General features: G+C 33.1%; 1 protein-coding gene across 1 annotated transcript; it reads right to left on the bottom strand.

The window, feature by feature from the left end:
• Window positions 1-4,310: 4,310 nt before the first annotated feature.
• On the bottom strand, window positions 4,311-19,329 carry LOC115981966 (abscisic-aldehyde oxidase-like). The gene is made up of 10 exons (XM_031104420.1): window positions 19,065-19,329; window positions 16,336-18,030; window positions 15,524-15,783; window positions 15,140-15,349; window positions 14,668-14,886; window positions 10,360-11,325; window positions 8,545-8,640; window positions 8,266-8,364; window positions 5,589-5,778; window positions 4,311-4,805 (listed from the first exon to the last, which is right to left on the bottom strand). The coding sequence occupies exons 1-10, from the start codon at window positions 19,213-19,215 to the stop codon at window positions 4,588-4,590; spliced, it is 4,104 nt and encodes a 1,367-aa protein (XP_030960280.1). The 5' UTR covers window positions 19,216-19,329; the 3' UTR covers window positions 4,311-4,587.
• Between the last annotated feature and the right edge of the window lie 1,188 nt (window positions 19,330-20,517).

The following is a 20,517-nucleotide window of genomic DNA, read 5'->3' as shown; positions in this document are numbered from 1 at the left end:
AAAAACTTTAAAACCACACACCTAACCACTAAATACTTGGAATGATTGTAATACAATATGCATAATAAATATATATTTTGGTATTAGTCTAGTAACTTTGATTTTTAAAACAAAGTTACTAAGATGACTGTTGCCTTACCTCTGTGCCTCTGGAAAGAAAGTCATTCTTTCCTTTGATAAATTCCAATTCTTTCCTTACAAGTTACAATTATAGAAGAAATTCCTTAAAAAAATAAAAGCTTATCGTTGGTTGGAAGAAATTCTTTCCTTAATGAGTTGATATTTGATTCTTCATATATTTCCTTTAAGAATTGATATTTTATTCTTCAAATATTTCCTTTAAGAGTTGATATTTAATTCAATGTACTTATTTATTCTTATCAATAAAAGTTAATTAATCTTATTTTAGTACCTTTTTAAGAGGTATGTCTTAGTATTTTTTTTTAATAGAATCTTTTTAGTAGATTTAATTGTTCAATTTGATAGTTTGTAATAATATATAATTATAATTTTTTTGGTTAAATTTTTATAACCCCATTGAAGACCTGTTAAAAATGCCCATGGATAGCCCATTAAACCCACCTCACTAGCCCAGCCCGCTAAAGCCCAAATGGGCATTGCCCATGGGTAGGGCCATGGGCTAGGGTTTTTCCATCCAACCTGGCCCGACCCAGCCCATTGACTAGTCAACAGCCCATTAAGCTCAGCCCATTAGACCCATGGGCCAAGTAAAAATGGGTCAGGCTGGCCCGGCCCGGCCCATTGACGAGGCCTACTTATAATTTATCTAATGGAAAATTTGATAATACATGCATTTTGTTATCTTTTTTTTTCCTTGCCTAAAATGGGTGTTCATTAAAAACTAATTAAGCTAAAGATTGCACCTAGACTCATATAGAATGATAAAGAAGAAAGTATGAATGACAAAATTTTCATTGTGTATGGTTGAAGGTATTTGATAAAGTTATTCAATTGTATCATATGATATCCTTTATTATGAAAATTTAAATATTGTAACAATGCCTTAGCAAAAATCAGTTGCTTATTGTTGAAAGATGACGATATTCGTTATCATTTTTATAAGTTTTTAGTAAGTGGATATTACATTTAGCAAATAAGTACTAAGAAACTATTATAGTAAAATAAATATATATATATATATATATATATTAAATAGCTATCATAACTTTGTATGTGATCAAAATTTTTATACGAATGAGATTAACTTTGTATGACATACATTTTTTATATATAGTTTCTTACTTCTTCAAATAGAAATTTTATCTTAATTTTCTCACTCAAGAAGTGCTAAAACTATGTGTGTAAAACACTTTCATAACAAAGAAGTGTTATATCCATAACCACCTATAACAACCTATTACTTGTAATTTGTTGTGAAAATATCGTGAACATAACACTTCTTTTGTGAAAATGTTAAGACATCTTGTTGTCGTCACAATATTTTCAAAATTGTTGAGGTGTCAATTCTTTACGAGTCAAAATAAAATATAATAAAATTATAAAAGTATTATGAAAATGTTGTGCCATTCAGTTGTGATTTTAGAAATTTTTTGTTGGTTTAGTCAACTTTGTTGAGCCAAAATTCACTGTTTCACGTATAGTTTTTTCGGGTTGACTTTTTGTATTTTTTTTTCTTTATGCACCATTTTAAGTAAAAACATAGTTTTACAAAAAAAAAAAAAAAAAAAAAAACAAAAACAAAAACAAAAACTTAGGATAAAAACATTTTTCATTTTTTATGTTTGGGGTAGTTTACAATTCCTCCTTAAACTTTAAAATTAAGCAATTTTTTTCTTAATATTTTGGAAAATAGCAAATATGTCATATTGTTATTCTCTCAGTTAAACTCTAATGAAAACTTATGATTTTTAAAATATTTTATTGTATAATGTCAAAAATACTCCCACTAAGTTTTAACTTCTCAAAAATTTTCTTTATATATTTTGAGTTTTAGGCGGTAGTAATTATTGAAAAGTTGGAATGATGATATAACGTATTTTATTTGTTATCTAAAGAATATTGATTTTCTAGGTTTAAATTTTTGAAACTTATAATTTACTTAATGGAAAAATTTGATGACACATGCCTTTTGTTATATATATATATATATATATATATATCAGTTGCTTATTATTGGAAGATGATGATATTTGTTATCATTCTTAGAAATGTTTAGAAAGGGGATATTTTGCCTCTAGCAAATAGGTACTAAAAAACTATTATAGTAAAATAGATATTTATATTTTAAATAACTATTTTAACTTTGTGTGTGATCAAAATTCTTATACAAATGAGATTAACTTTTTATGACATAATTGTCAAAACTCTTAAAATTAATGTCTCTTTTAATTAATGTAAATGTTTATGTACTTTAAAAATCAAATGATTTATTTCTTTGTTTTGTGATATAAATAAAATTTAAAATTGACTTTAATCACTAATTTTTTTTTTCCACAGCAAGCATGTGTCTTGCACGTGTTGTCCTAAATAGTATTCCATAAATCATTTTATGTCGGTCCTCTTTCTCTTTTTTTGTTTTTGTTTTTGTTTTTTGTTTTTTGTTTTTTGTTTTTTTTGTTTTTTTACTTCGTTTTGGAGAGAGAGATGGAGGGGATGTACATGTACCATCCAAAGTTAGATTTTACATCGATATCAAGTTATAAAAAGAGCCTAAATCGTGTCCTTCAAAAAAAGAAAAGAAAAAAGGAGAGACGTAAATCATATTATATTTAAGTAATCATTCATGTTTGAAAAGCTCTCTTTTCCCCAGTTTTGGCAAACAAAATTGTTTCACCTTGTTGTGTTGAGCTTTCGCTAGAGATCTTGTTTCTCCTTGTGTTGAGATTTCGTTCGACGAAGAGTTGGAATGGTAAGATTTACCCATCTTATTCAACCAATTACCACATGGGATACCCATTAGTTTAGTGCCAAATTGGCACCTTTGTGGAGCTGAAAACATGTACCCGTGTAATCTTGGTTCTTTATAAACCAAGGGATCTTGGTTGTTTATAATCTAGGGTCATGTTAGCAGGTATTTTTAGAGCAATTATTAATAAATCATTTTAGAAAAATTTTAACATTACTTTTATGAAAAATATAAAAAGCCATAAAAAATTTACTAAATGTTTTTTTTTTTCTTTTCTCATAAAAGATTTCTAAATATATATCTTAAATCAATGCCCTTAACTTAAGGCATCCGTCAACTTTTTCCTATAATTATTGAATTATCATAGGAAAAAAAATCTATTACAATATTTTTATTTTAGGTATTGAGTCTATTATTATTTTTGGGTCCTATAAGGATCATAAGTAGATCATTACTAATTACTCAAACGGACATTATAAAAACAGTTGTATCTATGGATTTAGTGAAAACAGTTGCCACTATTAAACACTCTCTTCAATTAACTTTTTTAGATGGGAACTTCAATTGATTTATTTTCTCGTTAAACCCGAGCCTGTCAACTATTATTTATAATAGTTAGAAATCCTACATTATTACAGTAGTACTTGAACCCGTTCCCCACCCCCCTTGCTCTAAGGCTTGGAGAGGTACCATCCCTACCGTACAGGCAAATGGTCGGAGCCTATCAACTTAATCAGCCATAAGGCTTGTAATCTTGGAATTTCAATTCTCAGGTTTCGATGTTCATGTGATGGCATACAAATGGACTAGAAAAGATTTTTTGGTGATGGCATACAAATGGACTAGAAAAGATTTTTGATAATTGAAAAGGGGGAGGGGGAGGGGGAGGAGGGTAGGGGAGGCGACCATGTATGACTCACCCCCTTGGGCGTGACTATAGGGGCACTTCCTTGCTAGGGAATGTTGGATTGAGCCATAACTACTGTGATTAGGGTACCACAGACCTCACCCTAGCATCCCAAGAGAGCTAGCAGTAAGGCGCAACGCATGAGTGCTCCCACCGCCTATCCCCAGTACTTGCTAGGGTTCAAATGAAGGATCATTGTGCATGCGTGCAGGATCCTTACCGCTAGGCCACCCCTCTTGGGGCTTGGGCATCTCATGACAACATGAAAATCAAGCTTGAAGTATGATTGAACGACTCAATCGCAAGCAAGTCATGGCATTCTTTTAGCATGTACAAAATCATCCAAAAATGCAATTACAGTTTCTTTCACATAAATATGTCCAAAATACCCAAGATTTCACTATTCACTTCCTCCACTTCCAAAATCAATCACATCAGGCAGTGTATAATTCTTATATAATTATTGCATTGAAAAATTTACAACTTTCACATAAGCTTTAAGGATACACCAATATGTGAAGAATATGGACTATAGAGAATGCAAAAAACAACTAAAATGGTAAAATATAACAAAAGGTCAAGGATTTATTACAAAAATTAGCTACCCCAGGTAATAACATGGAGATTATTATCTATTTGCCCCATATTTTCGTCTCTATAAGGTCTACTCTCTCTTTATTTTTCTATTTTAAATAAATGTACAAAAAAAAAAAAAAGCTACAACCAAATGATAAAAGTGAGCTTATTTTCAGCAATGATGAATTCCTTCCATCTTCCAGCACATAGAGCTCCTTCACTTTCTGCCCATTCTCCATTCCAAGTACCTCTCCACACTTTTCAGTCCACAGTGCTCCTTCACAACAGGCATCGTAGCAGGAACCTCCAACTGGAATGTTGAACTACACTCATCTTTGCCACTCCAAGAGAGAAGCTGTTTTCTGGCTTCTTTAATAGCTGCTCTAGTAGCACAGTGAACTGAAGCTGCTAAAATTAAAGGTGGCTCCCCAGAAGCTGCACAAAACAGCTTTTGATTTTATACACTACTAATTGATCAAACTACAAACATCACTCTACCCGATGACAATTTGCGCCTACAAACTATATTAATTTTAGGAGTGTGTTTTGATAACTAACTCAAATTAGTTCCTTTGCAGTGTCTGCCAGGATAGCACACTGCATAATTTAAAGGGAAGTAGACATTACGTCAGTCTATGGCTAAACTCTAAAGCCATGAGCAACACAATGTATAAGATGTTTTTGGAAAAGGATTAGTATGATTTCAATATTCTGTAACAAGATCCCCTCCACTTCACAGTTCACAGTTAAGATTTCATTTTCTGAATCTAACAGTGTACATACCACCACAAATTTCAATGACTTGGCAGTCTGTACACCCTCAGATTTATAATATTTACTTTGAATCATGAATCAAATCCATTTCAAATGGAGAGGATCCTTTTCCCTTTTATTTTACATTTCACTATTTTAAGTTCATTAAAATAAGGGTGGTTTTGCAATTTCATACTCATTGCAATGGCCTTAGTTATAAGCAAAGAGGTCCTATCAAAGAAGTAGGCGAATCTAGTTAAGTAAATAGGTCTTCTTGTTTGGCCTTCGGTTTATTCTTCTTTCAATATTTTTACAATAAATCATAAAGTTCTCATAGTTTCAACAGATCAAGATCATCAATGATCTGCTTCATCAATTAGTTTCAATTTCAACTACTTAGAGACATCTGGAAGGTTTTCCAGTAAAAGCCATTTGCATTTAAAACAAAAATTCAAAGGGACATACCTTTTGAAGAAAGAACACGTTTTTGATGATGTCCACTTTTATGTATTTCAACATTGAATTGTTTGGGTATTGTGTCAAGTGTAGGAATCTTGTATGTCCATGTACCTTCCGCAACCACCAATCCATCTGAATTTGTCAGGTATTCCTCAAGCATGAAAAACCCAACTCCTTGGACAAAAGCTCCTTCAATCTGCAAGAAACAACTTCAGATATCATAATTTATAAGTGAAAGGAGATATTTTGAGCATCCAGTTAGTAATGTATCAACATTCTAACATAAATACTTGAATGCAACAAAAGCGTTGGGTTCTGCAAGGTGAATTTCTTCTGGAAAAAACCAAGCCAATACATACAAAGCAAAGAAGCAGCTCAATTTTGATTGTGGATTGGAGAGGAAAGGTGGAAGAAAAGGTCGGATTGAGGAGTTTTTGTGTGAGCTGTATGAGGTGAAATTCACACGAAGTAAAAAGAAGGCTTCACATCTATATGAGTAGTGTTTGGTTGGGTTTTGGCCAACAAAATAGCAGCACTACTAAGTTTAGTTTTTTTTTTTTTTTGTTTTTTTGATAAGTAATGAAAATTTTTATAAGAAAAAGGCAAACCTAGTACACCAGCGCTGTACTAAGAGAGAAATACAATCAATTCAAAATACAGTGATCAAGCAATTGTAAGAGAGAAAAGCAGCACTCCAATTCAACAAAGTATGGAGAAAGAAGGCTTTAATTTCTAGGATATTCTGTTCACATCCCTCAAAACTTTTGGAATTCCATTCTTGCCAAAGTCCATGTAGATTACATTAGCCAGTGAAACAGCTACAATTGTTTGAGATAAAAAAGACTCCACACAGGACCATAGTCAGCACAGCACCCTCCCCCACCCCTTCCAGAAGGCAGAAAAGAATCCTTGGCTGGGAAAAATGAGATTTTCCAGTGCAATGTGTGCAATGTAGACTAAAAGAAATAAGGACCTTCATTTGCGAGGGAAGTATGGCACCTAAAGAAACTATATGGACTAAATGTGTCATAACCCGAGGAAAGAGCTAGGCACATCTATGTTATTCCCTAAAAGGAATAGTCATAATTGAGATTGCTCATAATCATAATATAACCTAGAACGATTTAGCACATGCCTGATATAGTACTCAACACATGCCACACGCCACTTTCACAATCTAAATCCACACATAAATCCAAACAATCCAAGATATTACATTTTCCAACCATTAATCATTATGTCCTCATCAAGGCACGTGTTGCGTTGTAGTTTCCCTAGCACATAGGGCATTACTAGGTTGGTTATGCTACAATATGTCACTACCAGAGAAAAGTGCTAACCACATTTGTATTATACCCCAAAAGGAATATAAAAATTTGGGTTTCTCATAATTGTTTATGTAACTTTGATTGACCTATTTCACGCCCGATGTAAGATGGGACTCAACACAAGCCCACACAACACCTTCACAATCTAAGTTCACATGCAAAACCAAACAAATTGAGGTATTAGTTTTTCTTTTTTGATAAGTCAAACAATTTGAGGTATTGCAATAAGGACTAGTCACAACTAGAATCTCTCTAATCACTTTTATAGCCCAAATCAACTTGGTACATGCCTAATGTGGGACTTAGCACCCATCCAAGACTTTCATAATCCAAATCCACACAATCTGAGCAATTTTAATCTCCCTCATTTAAAACCTAATGTCTTGTTTTAATTGTTTGAACTCCTAGATCTTATGTAGTCTTAGGCTTGGTGGGAAAAAAATACTTATTCCTGCTTCCCCTATAAGAATTCAGTCCCTGAATTCAATGTACCTTGCAAAATGTGGAAATATTTCCTTCATCTTAGCCTCACTCTCCCAATTCGCTTCCTTAATGGCATGATTCCTCCAGAATACTTTAACCATGAGGATATTCTTGGTAGGTAAACCATGCTCTTTTCTATCCAGAATTTGAATTGGTTGCCCTTCATTTGACAAATCCTCATTGATTTTGATTGTTTTTGGTAACATCTTTTTTTTTATACCATAAATGAAAGTTAAGGGGATTTGACCCTAGATCTAATCTAACCCCACAGTAGGGATTGGAATGTTAGTAGGCCAAATCCTTTTGGGGTTTAATGCAGATATGGTTAGCACTTCCTTAGCTCATGACAAAATGAAATAAGAGACGCCTTCATTTGCTTAGTGAAGTGTGTGTGATTGTTTGTATACATTCAAGATTATGTTACATTTGGTATAACTCTAAGTAACATTACACCATGTAATAACTTTTTATTAAATTAATATTTGAAAATCTCACTATTGGATTACATGTTCTCTATATTCTTAAAACATATGCCAAATTTTGTGCCAATCAAATGCTATTTAATATTCGATCCATTTTATGCACAATTTTATAATACAAAAACTTGAAATCAAAATATTTGATAGATGAGATAGTTATTGATCTCTAATCATGTTGAAATTTTGTATGTATATAAGAAGAAAATGTAATCCAACCGGTGGATTTGTCAAAATTTGAATCCAATCAAAAATATTGAATTGTGCAACATTATCTAAAGTTACACTAGGTGTAACTTTTTTTTTTTTGACAATCGACACTAAGTGTAACTTAAACTCAATGCGCGCGTGCACACACACAATATATATAGCTCATAGGATTAAAATTAGGCAAACCTGTCCTAAATCCACAGCAGGGTTGAGACTCTGTCCACAATCATAGATAATATCAGTTTGCAAAATTGTGGTTTCTCCTGTCAAAATATTCACCTCCACCTGTGACACCAAACTTTTGTTATTGAATTTTAGCCGATATTTGTATTTTCACTGAGTGTGACTTGTAATGCAATATGGTACCCTGGAAGTGTGCCCTCATGCAACTTTATTTAAAGAAGCACTTCTTTAGTTCCAAAATAAGCAAATGTGGAAGCAATAAGGTATTAGAGGTAAACTTGCCTCACTCACTGCGGCACCATAGGTTCGATATTGCATGGAAGTAAGGTCAGGGACAAAGAAAGAACTTGCTGATAAGTTCACAGAGAGCATGTAGGCCTACAATTTCATAAATCTGAGTCAGTGGAAAAGATGCAATGTATCAAATCAAGAAATTCCGAAAGGAAAATTCATGCTAGGAGCAAAATTTCAGAATTTATAAGTTTAGATTTTTTTTTTTGAGATACTAGATTTTTTTATTAGGATTGAGATGTCCTTTAGGATGTAATTGTGCCTTAATGTAATCCTTGAAGCCTATTAAAGGTCTGTTTGTATTGTGTGTCCGCGTTTTAGGGCTTTTTTTTTTTTTTTTAAGTCCAGCGCCTGATGAACAGTGCACCAAGGCAAATGCACAGTGTTCTCTCTAATGAACAGTAATTAAAAAAATTATTTTATTGTTTTTAGTTTTCAGCATAATAAACTGTATCCAAACACACACTAAAAGAGGCTCTAAGAATGGTTTTAGCATTGCAATTTGAATAAAAGTTTTCTAATTAGAGATATTTCTCTCTAGCATGGTGGTGATTTCAAGCACCCTTAGGTGGTGAAGCCTACCGTTTTTAGGTAAATTCTAAGTGGTGAAGCTTAGAATTTTCCCTGCCTTCTCTTCTTTACCCTTCTTTCTATTTCTACACTTTCCATCCTAAATAAAAAATGCAAGTAAATATCCTGCCTCCTAGGGCAATTTTTCATACAACAAGCAACTACTTCACAAAATTACACCTTTCATTTGTGGGTGTTTTATATATGCCTTGACACAATCCAAAACCAGTGAAGGTTGTTTATTTGTTGAGTTACATTTCAAATAAATAATCAATGTCATTTAAATCAAGATCAGTCATTGCAGCTCAGAATCTCAGAAATATGTTAAAGCTTGAGATTCTATGATATATATGTCCCAGCTTGAGGGGAAGCATTATGAGTAGTATTTATATGTAATTACAACTCTTTTTTTTTTTTTCTTTTTTTCTCATTAAAAAAGAGAGTAGTATTTAATATTTATATGTTAAAGGGTAAATTTGTAATAATATACTAACGTTATAGTACAGATATTAAACATGTGTGTTAAGATAAATTAACTAACCCTAAGGAGTATTTAGCTTTTCCGAATTCTTTTAGGATTTTGCTTCTGTATAAGCAAGTCCCCTGGTCTTGTAGCAAACAATTAAAGCACTTTGATAATCAGTTGTTCAGCATATTATGCTCTCATTTAATGGTGATACTACAAAAGGCTAGGTTGATATTTCAAAGCTTCCAATTTATTTCTTTCTTCATCTTCAAGTTAGAGCCACAACCAGACCCCTAGAAAACCCTTTTCAACCCTCAGTTAGTCCTAAAATTCCTATTTTATAAACCATGTGACAGCCCACTGTAAATTAGCTTCAAAAAGTTACTGTTCATGAGTACAGTTCACACTGGACAGCGGCTTGGTTCTTAGTTTTCTTGCAACCCTCCATAAATTTTAAAATTGCCTTCTAATAAACAAACCTTAAAATCTAAAGGCTCAATGCCAAATACTCTCGTCATGGAAAGTTTAATATCCCAATCAAGGGCCACCTTACATCAATTTATTTCCCATATCTAGATTGTTGGTACATTTTTCATTACCTTGACAAACAAAGATTTTTGATAATTGTGTTTATGGTCTTACTTTCAGGTCAAAGGGTTGAATTAGGATAAGTTCTTGATTAACAAAGGCTTGGAAATAAGGTCTTGATTATCACATCCCATGTTCAAAAGGGGAAGAAAAAAAAAATTGTCCAAACAGCACGTAGCTACCTGATCAATAAGCATCTCCCATTTAATGGAACCCATTTGATCCTGCAACCTTTCCCTGAGTGGCCTGAGTCTTTCAACCAAAATATTGCAGCAAAGCCTCACTGCTTCACAGCTTGACTCAGATGTTGTGCTCCCAGCAGTAAAACCCCCTTGAATTAAACTCAAGCTATCAGACTGAATGACCCGTACTTTATCCGACAGATCTCCAACTCCATCACATTGGATTGAACTGAGACCAAATGCAGCCATCTGTTTTACCTTTGTCCAGAGCCCCTGGCCGAGCTCAATCCCACCGACTTCAACAACAATAGACCCATCACTTAAAATGCTTACTTTTCCTGGTGTGGGTCTTACAGAAAATTCATGCACAATAGGTATACGAGAAATGCCCCTTTTCCTCCATTTATTGTCCCTATTAAACTCTTTCACCATTTCAGTTCTCTGGTGTAAGCTTGATGACATGGCCAACTTATCCCATATAGAAGGTAAAGTATACTCGAGAGGTTCATCTGCATTACTCTCATAGAATAAGTTAAGGCTGTTGTATGTGTGGAGATTTATGCTTCTGACAGAATCAGCATCCATTGAAAGGGTAGATGCTACGTGTTCAATAACAGCTTCAGCAATAAATGATCCCTGTAGTTCCCCAGGTGCCCGCATAGCAGATTTACTGGAATGATTTGTTTTGCATACCTTTATATCAAAGGATAAAGCACCCCAGTCATACTTTTTAAGTGGACCTAGTATGTTATGCGGCATAATTGGACTTATATCTGGAGACAACCCAGCATTAATTAATATGTCAAGTTGTAATGCTGTAATCTTCCCATTAGACTTGAATCCTACGCTGTAAGTTATTTTCATGGGATGCCTTCCTCCTGCCATTATCATATCAGTCTTGCGATCAAGATATATCCTGACAGGGCGACGCAATTTGTGTGCTGCAAGTGCACATGCTGTAGCAACCTAAAACATCAGTGTAAGTATTTGTGCTAGTGGTTTTATTTTTAACAAAGTAATAGAGTATTTAATAGTTTCTATCAAATGATACAGAGAACCAAATCAACAAAAACGAGAGAGAGAGAGAGACAGAGAGAGAGATTTAAAAACAAAAACTGGAAATCATATACACAGAGATTAAGGATCTTAGAATCATATAAAACTCCAGTTTAAAGTGGTGTATTCTCATGTCAAACCAAGGCTGAGCGAATTACAATATAAAAAAGGTTCACAATGAAGTTATCCTTTCCAATCTAACATCCAAAGATAAACTGACCATAGGCATCCATTTAAATAAAACTTCTTAGACGGGCATGGCATAAGACACAACCAAAAGGATCAAGGACAGATGGAACCATGATTTCATCTTTGGGGTTAGAAAGCATGAAACAAAAAGTATCCATCTTTCAAGAACCAAAAATATACTAAGATTCAAAACTAAATTAATATATGAAAATCTATTTCAATATTGACAAAATATAAATAAAATAAAAAACACAAAAGAATTGTTCTTGATACATTTCAACTCAATAATCACCTATTAAAATAGAACTTGACCTTTGTTTGGAATCCCAAAATTTATCTATGATTGATTATGTAATAAATTTTGCTACAATTTCCATTTCAATATACACAATCAAAGACCACTTTAAAAATTCATCCTCCATTTTATTGCGAATCCAAGTTTTGACAATATTCATGGTGGGAAAATTTGAATGTTGCAGTTGGTTTTCCTATCATCTACATATCAAGTAAAAAACATATTTATTATCTCATTATATATTCACTATTGACTAACTAAAAAATAATTAGTGTTGCCAAGTTAAAATTTTTAGGCAAAAACATCTTTTTATCCCTATATTTTGGCCTTATCTTCAATTTGGTCCTCAAGTTTTAACAGTTTTCATTTTGGTCCTTATATTTTTAAACTAGCTAAACGCTATTTTTAAACTAGTAGTAACGCCCATCAGCCACATAGGCATTTTTCGTAAGTGAGATGATGGCGGGACAAATTGACAGCAAGTTTAAAAATAAAAAAGGACCACAGTGAAAGATATGAGAACTATGACCATTTTGAAAATAGGGCCAAAATATAAGGACCAAAAAAGTGTTTTTACCAAATTTTAATTAAAAAAATTCAAACAAAAACAGATGTTCTTAAAATTACCCAGCCTCAATCACTTAATGTGTTACCATGTTAAAAAAAGAAAAAGAAAAAAAAGCACCTAAACAAATTGTTTAGGCTTAGTCAGCAACAACATGAGAACATACTAATCCCAAATTTTAATTTTAATTTTTTTAATGCTGTGTCCCAAACAACATAAAGCGAGTAATAAAACACAGTCATTTGAAAAAAAAAAAAAGGAACAAAAACAAAAAATTCCAAAACACTAATTTGAATGTGTGTGTGTGTGTGTGTGTGCGCATATAAAAGAAGTTATGTTGACAAACAAATTGATATTAGTAACACTTAGAATTTTGGAGCGACAATGGATGGGATAACTATTTTATTTGTTGAATTTATGGGACAATTTTTTTTTTTTTTTTTTTTTTTGGGGGGGGTGGGGGCGGGGGAGAGGGTGGATGGACCCCCTTAGTATAAACATTGCTTCACCCCTAAAATGGATGCAACAATAAAATTGAAGAATAGAAAAATAAAGAAAGATAACCTAGTAGTTGGCATCAATCAAGAGAGAACAAACCTATAAGTCATTTACAGTGATTCAATCATTCTTAACTATAGAAAGTTCAGGTTCATTTTACAGTGGTTACAAATGTTAAATTTAGACCAGAACTGTAGAGAGGGTATCTGACATAGGACAAAAGCTCTGGTACTAATTAATTTAGCAAAGGGCAGATTCTAGGAGGTAGGCAATTAGGATTGTTTGGGTTAGGCATTTGTGCTGGAAAGGATGTAATATATATATATATATATATATTTATATATATATATATATATATGTTAGAGGTAGAGTTTCAAATATGCTAAGCAATAGATTTGCTTTGAAGGTCAAACAGACAAAACTCAAGTTCAACCGCATTTTGATATTTTGGGATTCTTGGGGAGCTATTTGAAGGACATGACGTTTTTGGAATTTAAGACTTTGATTTTTAGGGAAAGATGGAAACAAAATTCAGGTATGGGTTTGCTGGAATCAATTTAAATCACTGAAAAATTAAAGGGAAAAAATTACACCTAGGGTTTCGTCAAAAACACACTTAAGACAAAAATTGCATCGCACAAAACTCCACAGCATAATGCCGAAAAGTTCAATAACTTGTTCCCCATTGAATTGAAAGCATTATATCATTTTTATAGAAAACTAAACCTAACTGTAATAGCAGTTGGACGTACCAAATTCAAACTAAATAACTAATAAAACTCGCAATATAAACCAAAAATAACCTAATAAAACCCAAAAACAAGACCTAACGCCCAAAACTACAGCCCATGACAGGAATCTCAACATCAAAGTTGTCAATTCCTTTGCAAAGACCATTTCGATTTATATATATATATATATATATATATATAACTACTCTCTTTATATATATATATATAACTACTCTCTTGTGTTGATTGTTTTGCTAGCTCCTCTTTGGACCAGCATTAGAAAAGAATCAGGTAAGTAAGAAATAACTCTCCTGCTATTTATCACCACTTCCTAGTTCCTAATAACAATACCAGATTAAACCAGTTCAATAACAATTTCAGACTGCAAGAAAGCAGGTACGAGAACATTTTCTAGAAAAAAAGAGAGGCTAAGATCCAATATATTTTGCATGAAAGGGTATGGGAGAATTATGAGTAAATGACGAAAGACATTCTTAATAATTAAACTTAAAAAAAAATATCATATGTGAGTAAAGTAAATGAAAAAAGAACACATTCTCAATGAAAATAATAATAAAATTCCATATGTGAGCAAAATAAAGGAAATAAAAAGGACCTTAGGAAACATATAATGAATTTTTTACATACCAGCCAAAACCACAATACCAGTCAAAATTTAGTAGAATGGACCGAAATGGGTGGAATTGGCTGAAATGCATTGGAATTCAGAACTAGATAGAATGGAGGGGTGATTAGTACCAGTTCACTAACTCTTATCAAAAAAAAAAAATTAGTACCAGTTCACTAACTGGAATGGAATATTCCGGCTGTTCTGGGTGGAATAGAATGGAATTGATAACATTGCTCAACATATTACAAAACTAGCTTCTCATTGCCTACATCAATGTCAATAGTGAAAATAAATTTTGTAAAAAAAAAGTTAAAATAAGGAGATTTTTATACAAGATACTCACAGGCATGGCTTTGATGGCCTTTCCTCCAAATGCTCCCCCAACCCTTCTCGTAATTACGCGGACATTATGTTCAGGAACACCGAGACATCTTGCAATCACAATGTGTGTCCACTCAGGGACCTGACTTGAACTATAAACCACCATGCAGTTGTCTTCATCTGGTATAGCAAGGGCAGCTTGCGACTCCATATAGAAATAGTATTGTGACCCAAGTTTAACCTGAATGCCACAATTCCCAAAAAAGAAAAAAAAAATTGAGAACAATCATGCATTCTATTAGTGGACGACTAAAAAGATGCTGAATCAGTATAACCATGTCAACAATCCTGATTTATCTTTTCTTTTTAATTGCCATATTTACATTTGAAATGAAGCAAAATTGAATATCCATACATAAGCCTTTTTTTTGGGGGGGGGGGGGTGTTTGGGAAAGGAAAGGAAAGAAAAACAATGGCATGTAGATGACAAGTACCTCAGCAGAAAGAATTTTATGATCAGCTTCAGCCATTCCTTTTGATATATCACCAACTTGTTTTGGGTAAAACATAGGAGGAACCTCAAAAAGGCTAGATCTCTTAACAGCCTCTTCTACAGAGAGAATTGGAGGTTCTAAATTTTCCAAGTCATAATCAACCACAGCGAACTTTATAGCTTTATCTGCATGTTTCTGTGTATCTGCAACCTACAAAGTCAGTTTAATGAGTATATCATGCAGAAACTCCAAAAAGGAATTAATTTTTTAATAAGAACAAGGAATTAAATGAATTTGTGTATTATCTCATAGGGTATACATTTGTAATCAATGGAAATGAAGGCCATATATTTCTAGAGAAGAATAATGGAATCATCGAATTACCACAAATGCAAGACGCTGACCGGCACACTGAGTAAGCTCCTCAGCAAATAAAGGTTCAGCACCAAAAATGTTTTTTGATCCTATATTCTCTCCACCTTTCGGGATGTCTTTAAAAGTAATAATTGAAGCCACTCCATCTGGAAGTGGTTTAGGCTGGAATTGTATACCTTTTACCCATGCCAAAGGCTTTGTGCTATAAATGAATGTTCCATGTAGGCAATTTTCTGGTGAAGGAATGTCATCCACATAGAAAGCCTCACCTACTTGACCAGCATGAGTTAGTTATCTAGTTCTTCAAGGAGCTTCCAGCAATAATTGAAGATATATAACAAAAAGTAACAGAAAAGGAAATAATTGTGTTAATCTGATATCACTAATCATCAGCAGAAACAATAGAAAAATATATCAACTCACATCAGACTACTGTTGTCTAGGCTAGGTAATAATAATCAATCATAATGAAGCTGACAACCTATGTAACAGCAGTTGCATAGTTACTGTTGGTTCCGAGGAGGAATTTGCGTGCTTGCAGTAATTTCCCAGAGAGAAAGAGAAGGAGATATGATTAACACTAGTTATACATGAGCACAAAAATGGGGAAAAGGTAAATTTAGGAACTTTGTGGTTCAAAAATTCAAATTGTTCAATTCATTTAAGCCTTTAAGGTGGCAGGTCAAGTTTCAAACAAGAAACATGAGGCCACCAAGCAGCAGAAGGATGCTAGTAATGATTGTATTGAATATAATAGTAATAATAATAATAATAATAAAACCATTTTCACTATGCACATATCTATGTGCAGTATTACGAACCAGAAGCTTGGATGGCAGCTCCAGATTTTGTAATTGGCTCACCAACTGGATGATACTCTTCACTTAATTCAATCACCTGCTTACCGGATGATAGCAAACTTGGGAGGTTATCATGAGCTAGCTGAACATGATTCTGGTTTATTTTGTAAGCATTAACATTCTTGATATATCCTTCTAACAAAACATTAGAAATTTTACCACCATTGTCAATTAAGGGGCTAAAGAAATCAAAAAGATAACCTATGGCCAAGCTTGACCTATAGGCAGGATAGGAAGTGCCATCTTCAGGTACCACAATGGCTTTAACTAATTTGGTAGCTTCATATAGAACATCTAAACTTAAAATTTTTCCAGCTAAAAATTCCTCCACCTGTCTTGCTCTAATTGCATGTTTAGTCCCATAAGCACCAAAAGCTAGCTGACAGTTATTTACTATGATTCCATCAGAAGTTTTACATGGAGAAACTTCAGCCAAGAATGCAGCATTTAAATAGGGCAATGCATTTCCAAGAGGTCGTGGTGCAGCTCGATAGGTTTCAAAGAGCAACATAGTGTCAGTTTCAGATGAAATATTTTTTATTGATTCCCAGGATGGGATTTTAACATTGAGAAGTAAAGTTTTTGAACTCAAAGGAGGCCTTTCTAGAAACTCCTCCAACATAATCCTTTCACATGTAGGACCGGTCATTATATATACCATTGAACCCACAGCAACAAGAATCGTAGCAATATCAGAAGGAAAATTCTTCCTTTGTGCCATCATCAAGTTTCCCCCTATACTAGCTGTATTCCGGATGAAGCCTGAAGCAATTTTCTCCATATGGTTGGCAATTTTTTTGAACACCATCTCACTCTTTGGGTGAAATTCACCTTTGTTTTCTTCCTTTAAAGCTTCAATAGCTTTAGAGATTGTGATGGTTGCTCCAATCTCAATCCCTTTTGGATCTCTTTGAATCGATGAGAGCTCAGGAATATACCGTAGATCAATATATCTGTCATAGTGTTCTAGTTCCTTGTAATAACCCATTCCAGTGTTGCCAGCAACTAATTTAATCAAGCTCCCATCATCGGTCTCATTAGATTCCAAGAAGCTTTGAAGTTCCTTGACTCTAACAGGATTGTACCAATAAAATCCTTTAGAATCCAAAAGCATGGAAGACCTGATTTCCTTCTTCAGGAACTCAGGAAATGTACAAATCTCTTTGTTACGGTTATAGAAAGGTAATCTACTCATCTTTACTTCCTTACTCTCTCCCTTTCTCCAAAAAGAGTTGAGCCCCAAATCCTCTACATCAACATCAGCCGCAAAACTCTTGCAGGCATCAGCTATTGATCTATATCCAGTACAGCGACAAAGGTTTCCTGAAATAGCCTTTTCAGCTTCAGAAACTGTCAGCTTGGAGAATCCAGGAGAGGGCTCTGATTGATTGGCCTTTTCAGCATTGACCAGAGCTGCAAAGAGTGAAACACACATTCCAGGAGTACAAAACCCACATTGAGAAGCATGGAAACCAGCGAACCTTTGATGAATTGGGTGGAACCCATCTTTGCTATTTCCAAGGCCTTCAGTTGTTGTAATAGAATATCCATTTATGCTGCAAAGTAGAGTAAGACATGAACTTGCTGTAAAATCCTCAACCTGATCAAGCACAGGATCATACTTTGACAGTAAAACAACACAAGCACCACAACCACCTGCAACCATGAATTATAGACCATTTCAAGAAATCATTTCAATGATAATTAGAAATTATTCATATCTTAGGTAAACCCAATTTCAGTCAAATTAAGATGATCAAAGAACTGCCACAATTCAAAATTCAGAATCATCAGCATAAAAGAAAGACTCTTGCTCGTTGACTAAAAATATGAGAGCCCCATTTTGGATTACAGGTTTAAGGTGCTTGACTTTGCAGCAAAGGAAAAAACAAGGCTAAAATGCAAAACCCACCCTCTAAGTTTCTCAAAATTCATTTCAGTCCTCTAACTTTGCTTTTCCATAAACTTTTGTTATATGTTGTGGTTAATTTTTCAATTTTTAAAATTTTTCTTCAAGTTTTTTAAATTAAAAAAATCCAATTAATGATGGAAGAATATTTTTCAGATTTTTTTTTTCAAAAAATTTTAACAAAAGGTTATGGAAAGTCATTAATTGAATAAATCTGAAATTTAAGGAGTTAAAAAATTGAAATGAATTTTTGGTGAAACAGAGAGTGAGTTTTGCATTTTAGCCAAAAAAAAAACTAACCTTAGTTCAATACTCAAATCACATAATCAACGCTAAAGCAATGAGAGGTTATTAATCTCTACAAACACACACACACACATGCTGTGATTCCCCTCGACAGGTTTAATCAACACCTAAACAACTCATTTTCCTAAGAGGAAAATTAATCAGAACCTAACAATCCAGAATTTTCTTATATACTTATACAAAGACACATACAACAAAATCCATGTCATCAAAAGTGCATTTTCCTAGCCAAAATCAAACACAGAGTACACAACAAAGAGCAATTTTTTTTTTTTTTTTTTTTTTTGTTGACAAATAGTAAAGTTATCACAGCAGATACAGTCCATAACAAGCAATGTTGTTCACAGCATAACAAGAAGAAGAAAACTCAACTACCCATCTAAGAGAATGTATAACTGAATGAAATTTAATCATGAATTCTCTATGACACAAAATAATATAGCTACTACACACATTGACACACGCACACACGAACCTTCACCACAGCTGAGCTTGACACTCTTGAAGCGAGTTCTGGAACGCAAGAACTCAAGCAAAGTAGTTGAAGGGTCAACAGTGGAGAGCTCAAACCTCTCTCCATTTACAGCAAAAACTAGATTGTTTCTGGTTTCTCTCTCCACCGCCATTTCTTGGAGAAAGACAAACTGACAAACTCAGCTGAACTCAACTCATTTCCTTAAAAGAAGTCCAACAGCAATAATGTTTTTTTTTTTTTTGGAGAGAGAGAACAAAAGGCAAAAGCAATAGCTTGCACACTAGCTTGCTGACAATGATGTCACATGGAAAGAATTTTGTTTTGATAAAATGCAAAATGACCCGAGTTTTCAGCTTCATTTTTAAACAGGCCAAATAAATTGTCAATTTAGTGATAAACCCCTCTCAAAATTAAAGTATTTTATATATAATTTTTAGCCAAGAAAAATAAAATGAATAACATGTAACTGCATGTATCTCAAAAATAAAATAATAACGTCAATGTATATTTCACACCAGTTATTGTACACAACAATATATATATATATATATATATATAATTTCTTTTTAAATTGAAATCGTGATTTTTTTTTTTATTGAAATCATAATTTATTGTTATTATTTTTATAGAGTTTTAACATATGATGTTCGAGGTCTAAGAATTATCATTAGACTAAGATATCAATTGATTTTTAATTTAGACGGAAATTAAATTTTAGATCTTTTATTCGATTATCAGAGATTTTATCAATTAAGTTAATGGAAACCCAACATAACTTATTTATTTACTATTGATAATAATAGTTGGTGTACACTAATATTTAATATTTAGCCAAATGGTAGTAGTAATAATATGTAAACCCAGTGGGGTTGGCCGAGTGGTTGGCCACTCGGTCTCAAATTGACTGTCTTGTCCACTTGTCGCGAACGGTGATTAGTTTCTAGTTGAAAGTTTTGAAGAACCGTTGGAAAAAAAAAAAAAGTAATAATATTTAGGTCGGTGCAACAATTGAAGCTAGAAATACTAAAATAGCTAACCCCAAAATCCATGCAAATAGATCTTACAAAAATGGGACCTTGTCAGTTGTCACATGGGCATCACACTCACATGCAGATTCTATTAACAGGAGCAGAGTGATTTATTGAAACTTGCGATACATTATAATTTATAAGTTCATTTTACAAAAATATTCTGTAAAATATTGTATTTATAGTTGATGTATGATACTTATTAGATAAAATTATTGTTATAATAAGTGACAATAATTTTACCTAAATTATTCCTTATCAAAAAAAAAAAAAAAAAGTAAAATTATTGAGAATTGGTTATATTACATGTTATTAAAAATACAGAAAAACATAAATATTATAATTGATATAGTTTTTTTTTTTTTTAAACGTTATAATTGATATAGTTAAGTTAAGTATATGAACATATTTTTTTGTATGAACTC

Source organism: Quercus lobata, chromosome 1 (genome assembly GCF_001633185.2).
Source record: "Quercus lobata isolate SW786 chromosome 1, ValleyOak3.0 Primary Assembly, whole genome shotgun sequence".
Lineage (NCBI taxonomy): Eukaryota > Viridiplantae > Streptophyta > Magnoliopsida > Fagales > Fagaceae > Quercus > Quercus lobata.
Note: the sequence above shows the minus strand (reverse complement) of the source record. Positions and strands in the feature narration are given on the sequence as shown.